At 39.2% G+C, this 14,281-nt stretch overlaps 1 protein-coding gene across 2 annotated transcripts in view; it reads right to left on the reverse strand.

Annotated features, from left to right (window-relative positions):
- Window positions 1-14,281, reverse strand: part of WWC3 (WWC family member 3) — a 186,140-nt gene that overhangs the window by 57,158 nt on the left and 114,701 nt on the right. For both annotated transcript variants that reach the window (XM_050963480.1, XM_050963471.1), the window contains exons 7-8: window positions 11,293-11,442; window positions 8,891-8,964 (exon numbers count right to left, since the gene is read on the reverse strand). In XM_050963480.1, the coding sequence (XP_050819437.1) occupies window positions 8,891-8,964; window positions 11,293-11,442 (224 nt within the window). The remainder of the gene's footprint in view (window positions 1-8,890; window positions 8,965-11,292; window positions 11,443-14,281) is intronic.

Below are 14,281 nucleotides of genomic sequence, written 5' to 3' on the forward strand. Positions count from 1 at the left end.
AATCAATGGGACACAGTAATACCAGAGTACAAAATATATAGGAAGGACAGAACAGGTCGTGCTGGTGGGGGAGTGGCACTATATGTGAAAAAAACAATCAAATGACTTAAAAAATTTTACATGAACCAAACTGTACCACAGAATCTCAATGGATAATAATTCCATGCTCCAATAGCAGCAGTAGGAATATATTACTGACCACCTGACAAGGATGGTGATAATGACTGGTAAATGCTCAAGGAGATTAGAGAGGCTATTAAAATAAAAAACTCAATAATAATAATAATAATAATAGGGAAATTCAACTATCCCCATATTGACTGGGTACATGTTACCTCAGGACAGGATGCAAAGATAAAGTTTCTTGACAACTTAAATGACTGTTTCTTGGAGCAGCTAGTCCTGGAACCCACAAGAGGAGAGACAATTCTTGATTTAGTCCTAAGCAGAGCCCAGGATCTGGGTCAAGAGGTGAATATAGCTGGACCACTTGTTAATAGTGACCATAATATAATGAAATTTAACATCCCTGTGGTGGGCAAAACACCACAGCAGCCTGACAATGTAGCATTTAATTTCAGAAAGGGGAACTACCCAAAAATGAGGAAGTTAGACAGAAATTAAAAGGTACAGCGCCAAAAGTGAAATCCCTGCAAGCTGCACGGAAATTTTTTAAAGCCACCATAAGAGAGGCTCAACTTCAATGTATTCCCTAAATTAAAAAACACAGTAAGAAAACAAAAGTGCCACCATGGCTAAACAATAAAGTAAAAGAAGCAGTGACAGACAAAAACGCATCCTTTAAAAAGTGGAAGTTAAATCTTAGTGAGGAAAATAGAAAGGAGCATAAACTCTGGCAAATGAAGTGTAAAAATATAATTAGGAAAGTCAAAAAAGAACTTGAAGAACAGCTAGCCAAACACTCAAAGTAATAGCAAAAAAAAAAAAAAAATGTAAGTACATCAGAAGCAGGAAACCTGCTAAACAACCAGTGAGGACACTGGACAATCGAGATGCTAAAGGAGCACTCAAGTATGATAAGACCATTGCGGAGAAACTAAATGAATTATTTGCATCGGTCTTCACAGCTGAACATGTGAGGGCAATTCCCAAACCTGAGCCATTCTGTTTAGATGACAAATCTGAGGAACTGTTGCAGATTGAGGTGTCATTAGAGGAGGTTTTTGGAACAAATTGATAAACTAAACCACAATAATTTATCAGACCCAGATGGTATTCACTTAAAGAGTTCTGAAGGAATTCAAATGTGAAATTGCAGGACTATCAGTTCAATCAGCTTCTGTATCAAATGACTGGAGGATAGCTAATGTGATGCCAATTTTTTTTAAAAGGGCTCCAGAGGTAACCCTGACAATTACAGGCCGGTAAGCCTGTAGATTTCAGTTCTGGTCAAACTGGTTGAAACTATAGTAAAGAACAAAATTGTTAGACACATAGATGAACATAATTTGTTGGGAAGAGTCAACATGGTTTTTGTAAAGGGAAATCATGCCTCACCAATCTACTAGAATTCTTTGAGGTCATCAACAAGCATGTGCACAAGGGGGATTCAGTGGATATAGTATATTTAGATTTTCAGAAAGTCTTTGACAAAGTCCCTCACCAAAGGCTCTTAAGTAAAGTAACCTGTCATGGGATAAGAGGGACAGTCCTCTCATGGATTAGTAACTGATTAAAAGATAGGAAACAAAGAGTAGGAATAAATTGTCAAGTTTCAGAATGCAAAGACATAAATAGTGCTGTCCACAGTCCTATTCAACATATTCATAAATGATCTGAAAAGAGGGGTAAACAGTGAGGTGGCAAAATTTGCAGATGATACAAAACTACTCGCAATAGTTAAGTCCAAAGCAGACTGCGAAAAGCTACAAAGAGATCACACAAAACTGGGTGACTGGACAACAAAAATGGCTGATGAAATTCAATATTGATAAATGCAAAGTAATGCACATTGGAAAACATAATCCCAACTATACATATAAAATGGCGGGGTCTAAATTAGCTGTTACCACTCAAAGATCTTGGAGTCATTGTGGATAGTTCTCTGAAAACATCCACTCAATGTGCAGTGGCAGTCAAAAAAAGCATGCAGAATGTTCAGAATAATTAAGAAAGAGATAGATAATAAGACAGAAAATATATTGCCTCTATATAAATCCATGGTACATCCACATACCGTGTGCAGATGTGGTCACTCCCATCTCAAAAAAGATATACTGGAATTGGAAAAGGTACAGAAAAGGGCAATAAAAATGATTACAGGTGTGGAATGGCTTCCATAGGAAGAGATTAAGAAAACTGGGACTTTTGAGCTTAAGGGGCGGATATGATAGAGGTCTGTAAAATCATGAGTGGTATGGAGAAAGTAAGCAAGGAAGTGTTATTTACTCCTTCTCCTAACACATGAACTAGGGGTCACCAAATGAAATTAACAGTCAGCAGGTTTAACACAAACAAAAGGAAGTACTTTTTCATACAACGCACAGTCAACCCATGGAAGTCCGTGCCAGAGCATGTTGTGAAGGCCAAGACCATAATTGGGTTCAAAAAAAGAACTAGATGGGTTCATAGAAGATAGGCCCTTCAATGGCTATTAGTCAGGATGTGCAGGGATGGTGTCCCTAGCCTATTTGCCAGAAGCTGGAAATGGGCAACAGAGGATGGATCATTTGATGATTACCTGTTCTGTTCATTCCCTCTGGGGTACCTGGCACTGGCCACTGTCAGAAGACAGAATTCTGGACTAGATGGACCTTTGGTCTGACCCAGTATGGTCAGTCTTCTGTTCAGAAGCATAATCATATACTTCATGGGAGATGTGGCATAGTTACTAGAATATTTCAGAATGGATTTTGCTGATAGAAGCTCATATAAGGCATTAAACTACTAGCACCATTAAGAGTTGTGAAAGCAGCAATTTTGCTTTTGATTTTTCTTGCTATGCAACAGCTCTGTCAGAGCAGTGGTCTGTGATGGCCTTTCCAGCTTCCACCAACTACTTTCTGAAGAGGTGGGCTCTCACTGATATAGTAACTGAAGCCAATATCAGTGCTCCAAGAAGGTCCTTGAGTCACTGCTCCAAGTGAGATTGTATTAACGTGACCACACCTCCTCCTTCCAATTCTGTAGGGTGAGACTGGCAGGGCTCACAGACAAATAGTAAATCCCATGGAAGTAGCATTCAACTGGTATTTTTTAAAAGGTGGGGGAGGGAAGAGTAAGGGGTGGAAGGAAACAGATGTAGCCTCCCAGTGAGCTGGACTGAACAATAACACATGACTTATGAGTTTCTGCCCAGAGCAATGGATTCAATGTGCAAGAATCCACAACTCCATCCAGCAGAAGCTGCTCACAAGAAGAGGCAAATTATCCAATATGGGAAACTGCAGAAAATCTCTGCGAATGTCTTAATTTATGTAAATATCAAGTCACTCAGGATGGTACAGGATGAGAATTTTTGAAGGCAGGATTTCAACTCCGATCACCTTCAATGGGAAAGGAGGGAGGGAAATTTTTCTACTGCTACTGAGTCTTTTCTCCTGTAGGGAGCTCAATCTGAACTCTCACACTTGCACTTCTCTGTCAAGAGGCTATGCACACAAGTAGTACATCGAACAGAAAATCATATTTATTTTTCTTTACACATGGCAAAGCCAAAAAGTTACTGCTATCTGAAGCTACTCTATCTTCCTGACTCTGTAGGAGTACAGGTAGGCTATGGCATGCCATATATTATCACTTTTACTTTTTTCCATTTTTTTTAGAAAGAGAAAAGAGGTGGTTTCCACTCTACACTGAGTATATTTTAAATTTTCTGTTAACTTGTTTGTTTTTTTCCCAAAAAGAAGAACTTGTATAAGGTACTGATTTGCTGTGTACTACCAGCATAACAGATTGATTCCATGTTACATTTAAGTAGTAAGGAGTCATGGTAAAGTGTTTTACAATTATTATATAATGCAGCATTTTAATTTTCTAGTTTGTAGATTTTAATCCAACACAGCACATTCCTGCACCCACGCTGTGCAGTTACAGTAGATGTTTCATCAGCCAAGCAAGGCTGAAGACAAAAATATTTAATGGAGACAAAAGCTCTACAGAAATGCCAGCAAGCTAAAGGGAAGGAATGCATGATAAATGAAGAATGTAACCAGAGATAACTGGTAGGGGCAAATTGAGCTTTGTGCAGTTCCACTCAAAACTTAAAATGCTGATTACTACTATACATTATACTGGGCAAAATAAAGACTTTTTTAAAGCAACTAACACTTCTGTTGAACAATAGTTCATTGTCAAAGCTGTTATCCCTGGATAGCAAAATTGTATCCTAGTGGCAATTTTAGAAAAATATTTTTAATACAGAGGGCCTTTTTATTCAATAAAAAAATGTCTAAATGTCGTTCGTAGAGAAAGGTTTTAACCAGGTCACTTCTTGATGTTCAGATAACACAAGTACTTCACAATTAGTGAAATGCTCAGCATTTCCCCTCTATTTATGCTTGTGCTACATGCTATACCACAAAGAAGCAACCAATATGTTTTTCCAGACATCAAACAAAAAAATTTCTGGGAAGGACATGTAGAATATCTGATTGTACCTCGGGAAAAACTAATTAACACCCTGTCCCACATGATTTATACAGTAAGATACAAATAACCCCTATTATATTATATTGCATAAACCTCACTTATCTCCTGCATCCTTGATCAATGTCACATATCTCCTAGACTGTAAATGTGGGGCACGGTCTTTGATCAATTTCTCTGTAGCATGTCATATGGCACTATATCTATAGCAGGGGTAGGCAACCTATGGCATGTGTGCTGAAGGCGCCATGCAAGCTGATTTTCAGTGGCACTCACGCTGCCTGGGTCAGGCCACCGGCCCAGGGGGCTCTGCATTTTAATTTAATTTTAAATGACGCTTCTTAAACATTTTTAAAACCTTATATACTTTACATACAACAATAGTTTAGTTATATATTATAGACTTATAGAAAGAGACCTTCTAAAAATGTTAAAATATATTACTGGCACGCGAAACCTTAAATTAGAGTGATTAAGTGAAGACTTGGCACACTGCTTCTGAAAGGTTGCCGACTCCATATCTATAGAGGGCGTTTACAGAAGTTATGTAGTGCAGGCAATGTACGATGCAAAGCAAAGATGGGTGGGTCATGTAGACTGCAGGCAAGACAATAGGTGGACAACCTGCATCAGTAACCGGATCCCCAGAGACCCCAAGTGACCACTGGGGAGACCGAAAATGTGCTGGGCCGATCCCATGATAAAACTCTTTGGCCATAAGTGAAAAGAATGCGCTTGCAACAAAATGGAGTGGCGTGGCGTTGACTTGCATTTGTGGAGGGACAGACAAGGAAAATCTGGACAAAGGTGGTTTACAGAAGTTGACTGTTTCAGCAAGTTCTTTCATTGCTGCCCAAACCAAGATCCTTTCTAATTCCTATGGCCTTCCCTCTAGGTTTATGATCGCAGTGAGCTGCACTATTCAGAGCACCAATGGACCAGTGTTAACAGGTTTGTAACCAGTGTGTTAAAACATTGTACATTATAAATGTCTACATCTTTTCAATCATTCCTCAGTCATGTTTTCCCAATTATATAAAAAGTAATAGTTTTTTTTTCCTTCCCTCCCAACTCACAATCACAGTTGGAAATTAAGTGGCATACATGTTGGCCCTACTGAACAAAACGGGATTCCTTAACTCTTTGAAGTAAATGAAAAGGAGCAAGAACTTCAAAAAACTTTTAACCAAATCAAAGAGTTAAATTGCTAGCTTCCTTCAAATTTTCAGATTAAATTAGGTCTTGTAAAATACAGTGCTTTTTTTTTAATTAAATAGAAGTTCTTCCAACTACCAGCCTTGAAACAAGTGACTTGACCAGCATCACACAGGGCTTCTGTGACAGGGGCAGGGTAGAATCCTGTTCTCGAGGGCAGCATTTAACTGCCTTAACAATGACACCCTCCATTCTCTTCCTGCACGCCACTGCTTAATTCACTACACCCCTCCCAACTTCTGGTACACGTGAAACGGGTCCTGGAGACTATAGCCTCCCTTTCACTACAGGAAAAAAATGTGTGTGATCATGTAATTAAAGATTGTATCACATTGCTTGTATGCACAAAGGGTGCATAGACAGCCTTAATTCTGGCATTTCCTAACTTCTAAATGTTTGACTTTGCAACTGTAATGGTGTTCTTTTAACATAGGTTTTGTGTAAATTCCTTGCTTTTTAAAAAAAGAAACTGAAACAATAAAAATTGTATCAAATAGCATCATACTGACACCTACATGGATGATTAGTACCGTTGGAATCTTTAGATCTCCCACACAGACTTCTGCCATTTGAACTAAGTGTTCCCCAAACTGTTGGGTGTGCCCCATAAGGAGGCCTGAGGAATATTCAGGGAGTCTACCACGGTCTGAGGGGCAAGGGATGGGTAGGAAGCACCACCCAGTCCCACTCTGCCCCAGCCCGGTTCTAGCACCAGCCACAGCTCCACTCCACGCCCTGCTCTGCCCCCAGTTCAGCTCTGGTTGCAGCCACAGCTCTATTCCATCCCCTGTTCGTCACCCAGCCCAGTTCTGCCCTCATCCCCTCTCTGCCCCCAGGTCAACTCTGCCTCTGCCCCAATTCCTCGCCCATCCACAGTTCTGCCCCCAGCTCCACATCAACTCAAGCTCCTCCATTATTGGTATGGAGCATGACAGGAAAAGTTTGGGCACCACTGCTCTGTGTGGTCCGGCAGGAGAGGGGGAGATGAAGCACACGCACTGAAAGTGAGTTTCAATGATATTTTCTGGCAGCAGAGGAAGCTCAGGAATCTTAAATTCCACTCCAGCCTTTGGAGGGAGTGTCTCTGGTGGACACAGACCTCTTCTGCTCCATGCCCTGCAACATGTCCGTCTTCTTCCCACCCCTCACTCTTCGTCCTAGTGCCATTCTCCTCACCTAGCCAGTCCCAGCCTCCACTCCTCAGTCTTCTAACCCTAATCCCAATCTCACTGCCCAACAAATCCTTGTCCCACCCCCTGGATGCCGCCTCCCATACTCCTTGTTCAGCTATTCCCAGTTACTCCTCACCCCCTGGCTTCTTGCCCACCCAGTTCCCTCTCTCTAGAACCATGTCTAATCTGTTTTCCCTTGTTTCCCCCACCTCCAGTCCCATCCTCCACTACCCAGGTTCTCCATCCTCACTGGCTTTCAATCTCAGTCTCTCCCCCTAGGTTCCTTGCAATCTGTCTCCCAGTTCCAGTCTCTCTGCCCAGCCAATCCCAGTCACCCCTGCCCAATTCTTTGCCCCAATCTACTTCTTCCCTTTCCCTTCCTCCTACATCCAGCTCTTGTGCCCTCTGCATTCACATCAGACAGCTTCCTGCTGCTCGCTTCCTGGGTCCAGTTGCAGTGCACTGAGAACATAAGAGAGTCAGCCTCCCTGCTTTCAGTCCTGGTGCCCAGCTGTGGCCCGCAGCAGCAATTACAGGGCAAGTCTTGCTCAGCATGGACAGAATCTTCAAAGAATTTAGCTGTGAAGTTCTGGCAAGTCATCATCAAACAAGTGTGAAATGCAATTATTCAAACTTGGCCAAGATCATTCTGATTTTAACAGAGATGGAGAAAAGCAAATCCCTGTCACATTGTTACCCCCACCCCCTGCCAAATGTCAAGACTCTGCTTCAAAGCATGGGGGTGCTATAGCTTCCAAAAGAAAAGGTCTCCAGAATTTTTTATCATGAGCAAAAAATCTACTTTTTCTAGCCTCATTCTCAGAAATGCCTGAACCACTTTGCTTTAAATGTTGAAAAATGTTGGGTAAGGCAGACACCTGACTTGGAAAATGTCAGACCCAAAGGTTAAGTTTTGGCAAAGTTATACGCTAATGAACATGTGGTTGTGGGAGGTGTCGGGCAATCTTAATAATGGTGCTACCAATCTTGTCTATAAAAATCACTGTTATAGCAATGCAATCTTATTGTCCTCAAATTACCATTTATACTAGTAATACCCTATCAGCTTCAATGGAATTGCACAGGTGTAACTAAGCACATAGTTTGAGGAGAATGGAGCTGCTAAGGAGCACTGCAAACAGAAATTACTTAACAATGTTCTTGATGCATAAACCAGAAGTGTGTCCAATTTACTTTTAACAGAGTTGTGTTGGTTCTGCAGGATTGATACACTAGCAAACAAAAAAAAGTAAGTCAAATCACTAAGTAGGCAAATATGACCGAAGGAATTAGTGAAGGAAAAACCAATTTTCAAACTTTTTGTTTTTAAAAATAAAAAAAACACCCTTTGTTAATTAAAGATCTTAAAAGTTTAAAAGCACTGCTGTTCAGTTAAGAAAGTTTTGTTTTCACTTGCTTGTTTTGAGTTTCAAGCCTTATCTACACTGATTTAGTTAAACTAGTGCAAACCTTTATGCAGTCATACGTATATTGACTTAAAACTGCTTATACGGGTTTAGCTTGCCCTGTAAATTTACCAACATGAGCGAAACACATATAAAGTGGATTTAAATTAACTTAAGAGTGTCCACACAGGACTTTGCAATGGTTTAACAAAACCACTTTCAAACCACAGTTTTAAACTAGTGCAACTTTGTGTGTACATGGGGCTTCTGATATGTCTGACACTTGGATTTTCCCCTGAAAACAAATATTGTAATCTTACTGATAATGTTATGCTACAGTAAACCTCAACTACCTATGGACTAAGTACTAGCAAATACAGTTAATCTATCTTTCAGGAGGTACACTGAAAGTGATATCATTGCTTGGTTTCAAATCTATTTCCAAAGTTTCAGTCACAAAGAACAGAAAACAGGCTTAAGTTTACTTACCTCTTTTTGGCCTCTTCATATTGCCAGCTCAGTCTTACTTTGTCCACAAGTCTCATTTTATCATCAAAGCAAAACTTTTTTTTGGAGTTGAGGACCAGGAAGAGAAGGAAAGGTGGCAAAATACAACACACATTAGTAACAAACATTGTAAAAAGAATATAAATAAAAATGTTGTCTCCCCACCCAAGCTTACCAAAAAACTATCAATGTTTCAAATAAAAATGTGTCTGCAAGAGATAGTTTGGATTCTTAAGATATGAAATTGTGTTCTTAATAAATTACCTAAAGGTGCAGTAACTGTAAAGTTAGCCCTCTCAGTAAACTGGCTTTATGGAAATAAAATGAGTTAGTAACACTTAATTATGAATTGTTAAGACCTTCCTAAATCAGAGCTCAAAATGTAAAGAATAAGATGAATCAAAGGAGTGCAATATTTAATTGCTTATTACAGTAGTATTCTTATTTTATGGGAAAAGTCAGTGCAAAGTCATTGGGGTTTTGCTTTCAAAGCAAAAAGACAGATGTTCCCTATATGTTGAAGCATTACTAAGTATTTTAGTCCCTGAAATCCATGGTTCTTTGCCTTAAATTTATCTAGAAATAAACAACAAATTAAACAATTTTATTCAAACCTGCTATAACTGCTTCTTGAATCAAAACGTTGCAACACTGTTGCCATGCCGCAATTCTTACTGTAGCAAAGCAAGCTCACTTCTGCAAACCCTCCTTGGGCAATATGCCCCATTACATGCAGCTTTAGTTCCTCCCCAAACCAGCCACATATAGCTTAATAGCTATAACTTCTCTGGATCCCCATACACACCAGATCACTGAGTTTTTAGTCCCTTATCAGTTCCCTGTCCTACTCTATGCATCTTCAGGCACAGGTAACACAATCCACCAATTTCCCATTCACAACCACCAGCTGATATTAATTCCCTCACTGCAGAATATTTTTCAAATTCAAGAGTGCAAGGGTTATCCCTATGCTGATATACATTTATATTTTCTAACCAAATGTATACTATACAGTCTTCAAAATATACCATAGTTGGTTTGTCGTGGATGGTATTCAATGTGCATTCTGCAGCAGAGAACATGGCTATTATCCTTTTGGTAAACTAGGACACTGCAATCTGATCCACCACCAGTTTCAACAAATGACTTTCCGATTGTACCACACAACTCTCACTTTGGACCATGTGAGAAAAGTTTAGTGCCAGATCAGTTTTTTCAAAAACTCTTCACAGACCACAATCACGCCATATTTATAAAAATTTCCCTTTCTACTCACCCATCACACATGGGTGAGTAGAAAGGGACTTGAGGGAAAATAGACCAAAGAAGAAATGCATGGTATACAACACTCAGAAAAAGCAGTTAACTTAAAGCTCCTGAATTGTAACAAGCTCTGTATCTGAAGTAACATTCAAATTCTTATACTATCTCACTGTGAATGAGCTCTCAACTCCACTTCAAATTTCCTCAGAAGCAGTTGCTTACTTTTTGCCCACGAAAACCTAATTCAAATGACCAAAGTAACAGTGCATGGTAACCTTTAACAGGCATGCACACGACAGTGTAATTCACATTGGGTTGTTTAAGTGTGGTGCTCTTTTACTTTTCTTGAACATGTTTTAAAGAAGGGCTTGAAGGAAATTACAGCGAAAGCCTGACCAACCAGCTCAAGAAAGAAGTGGATTCTTATTTAAAAAAACAAAATATTAGAGCCCTAATTTAAATTCTAAATTTCCCTTTATTTTGGAAGAAAGGAGTTGAGATCAATTTAGATCTTGAATCTTTTAATCCATATGAAAAGACAAAACCAAGTGTGGGTAAAAAAAAACTTGACAGGTCATAGGGTAACAGATCCTTGAGGCACATGTAAAACTGGGCGCTTACAATCCTTTATTTTTTACCCTCCAGCATGGCTGTAATACTAGTAAAAGTTTGATGCTTGGTGCCAACAGCTGGCAACAATTGCACTATAAACAGGCAAAACCATAGACTGGGAAGCTTGTGAACATGCCCGTGGGGAACTATTATTCAGGGTCTACTTTGCCATCTGGCCATTAGTCATGGCAATGGTAAGAAAGTGATTGCTTCAGCCCAGACTGATGGAACTGAGGAGCAGATTCCTTTGTAAACATTTCACAAAGGCCTTTTGCATGTTTGAGGATTAGAATCACAAAGCACATAACTAGTGAACATTATTTGTACACTATTAAACCAAAATGGATTCTTTTAAAAATGGAGGGAAAAAACACAGTATTTTCTTCCAAGCATCCATTCCACTGCAGCCAAAACATCTTTGAATTAAAATGGAAAATGAACCATAATCATGTGACTAACACAAAAGCAGCTTATTTTCCACAGCAAACATCTTGCATTGGAACACATACCTCTCCAGTGATGTCAGTTTGAGAACAAGCATCACAGTGTTGTTGAGGTAAACAGGAATCACTCAGTGAACTAGAATTGTGCTGGAGACCTTGCAGGGAGTCTGTAATACAACAGCTATTCCTGAATCCATCTGTTAGCTTTGCCAGGCTCTAAAAAAGAACATTAAAAAGGTGATCTAATAGAATCTAATTTTTGTTGTCCATTTTCAAAAAATAGTAAAATTACTCCACCCACTACTTTTTCTATTATTGGGATATAACAAGATGTTTATTAAAAAAAAGCTACCTGTAAGAAAGTCAAATGTATCATTTCATTCTGTGAAATGGGAACTTTGTTTTGAAAATAATCCATTTCCAACCCCCCCCCAATGATTATATACTGTATGTAAGTGTATATTAAAAGTAATGTAGTTTAAATCCAAGAACAACAAATAATTAAGAAATATCTGTCAAAGTTTCAGTTTTCAGAGCTGTGAATGGCTCTGACTTTATACACGGCAGCTGACAGCTTCCAGGACAGACAGCAGAGAAGGCCATGTCTTACCTGCCCCTGCCTCCAACACAGGACACTCCTCAGTGACTAATCCCTCACCCATCCTGAAAAAATATCACCCATTGCTTCAATTTTAATCACAGTTAATTTCACCCCTAGATTCTACAATCACAAGGTCCATGCAGCCAGAGAGGTTTTTCCACTTGGATTGCAGGAAGGGCAGCACTTTGAAATCTGTGGATCTGAGCAGATTGTGTAGGTAAGGGTGTAGAACAGCACAGAGGGAGAAAGGCAGGTAAGACACAATCATGCAAAATAGCAACTATCAGACAGAAGGCAAGTTTTCAATTTCTTAAATGAAATGTTAATTAAAAGAAGAAAGCCAATATCATGATTTTTATACAAGCTTAGACAAAAGGATTTGGGGTTTTTGAAGTTCCCATTAAGCAGAGTTTCTCTTCAAGATAAATTGCCAACTTTTAATTTCATGATTTGACTTCTTGATTATTCACCCTCTCCTGCAACCAAATGTTTACAAAAGATTTTTTTTCTTTTGTCACAATGAAAACAAAAACCATAGTCTGGCATACATGAGAGAGACCACTGGCATCCTCCACTGCAAAAAATTTAAACATAAAATATTTAAATAAACTTCTCCAACAAATTCCCAAAAAGAGATAACTCACACTAACAAATCCCATCAAACATTAAGTTAACCTAGTATAACCATACTGACCAGCATCAGGTAGAAGACTGTTACTTAACAAAGAACTAACCTGATTCTAAACTACAGAGGCTCAGTGCCAGTGAAACAGAGTTTGCTGATTTTAGGTTCCCTATGGGGATTGCTAATTTGCAACAACCTGCAATTTATTAAGAAAAAAGAACATAATATAGCTCAGTGGTTCTCAAACTGTAGCTCATAAAAAACTGCAGACAACATGGTACTACTGGCATCTCCCCCTTGCTTACAGTTGGAAAACTACAGAAGCAAGGAAAAAAGCCCTTTCTGAAAGCCAATAGAGGAGAGGGGCCTGGTGCCCTCTGATTTCCACACATGCTCTACCACATTGTGTGGTCCCACTTTCATCTGCACTGCCCTGCTCAAAGCCATTCATCTCCACGAGGTACAGGAGAAATGTAGCTGTGCTGGGTGTAGGGCAATGGGGGTCTTCTGCCTGAAACTTCTCTCACTTCATAGCTCTATCCTGGGGACACTATGCCAAATACACACACTATCAGATACAATTTTGGGGCAACATGTACTTCATGTTAGATAGAAACAACTCTTCCACTTCAATATTTCCTACTCAATTTCCCAACCCAGTTAAAAAAAAAAAATCTCCCCAGGGCTGTCGATGGATGTTAAAATTACAAAAGAAAACACACACTGGAGCAGACAACAAAATCAATATGAATGTATACTTGGGAGGCACGGGGGAAGAGCAGCTCTCAGAAGCCTAACTACGCACACAAACCTTTATAAACATTCCCTCGTCTTTTTGGAGCAATGACACCACATATATGGCATTATTTCTAACCACAGCACCCAGTTTAAACCTGTCCACCTCTTCCTTCCTTGCCTCAGACTCTTCTCCCACATATCCTCATCCAATTATCATATTTCTACAACAGCCACAGCTTTCTGAGCACATACAGAAGACTGAGTCACCTCTGCTATGTTTAGGTCCACTGCCTACACCTTACAGATTTAGATTAAGAGGTAGTTATGAAGTTTTCTATTTCCTCTTTCTGGAATAGTTTACAAAGTGTTTACACAAAACTCCCAACTCCTCCATAACCACTGCTTTTTCCAAAATGTGTTTATTGTGAGAGATTTTTTTTCCCCTTCGCCTGCTAGTCAGATCTTAAAATGTAAAAGTAATATGGAAAATTTTAAACAGACTTCATACTGGGTCTACATAACTGAGATACTCATTTTGAAATACTGTTATTTTGTTAAATCTTAAAATTGGATCAGGATTGTAAAGTATGCCGAAATTGAATAAAATATGTAACTAATTATGAAACAAATCAATATTAAAGACTATTGCACCACAAAATGCACTGGAAGAAATATACAATTGTGACAACTTCAATTCTCATCAGTAAAACAGATCTAAAACCAATGACTAATATCATCCTAAATTTCTCATTTGTTCTATATGACTTCTATTCCAGGCTTGCCAGAGGACACATTTCAGTCCATGGCATTTAACGTGATACTAGATTTGTAATTACTTAATAGTACTTTTCAGGCCACTGCTATCACACTTAAAGTTTGGTTTAAAGGTGCAATTCTCAAGACTTCTCAGTCTGTCAGGTGGACACTGTGTTGCTGGGTTAAGACATAAGAATAAATAAAATAGTCTAGTGGGAGAGTTAAAACAAGGCCAGTAGTTGAGCTGATCCAAGATTTCTCACACACAAGTCTTTAAACTGCCAGCTACTTTCCCCAAACGTGCATTATGGAATCCAGGAAGAATTGCTTTTCTA

The sequence above is a fragment of the Gopherus flavomarginatus genome, chromosome 1 (genome assembly GCF_025201925.1).
Source record: "Gopherus flavomarginatus isolate rGopFla2 chromosome 1, rGopFla2.mat.asm, whole genome shotgun sequence".
Taxonomy (NCBI): Eukaryota; Metazoa; Chordata; order Testudines; family Testudinidae; genus Gopherus; species Gopherus flavomarginatus.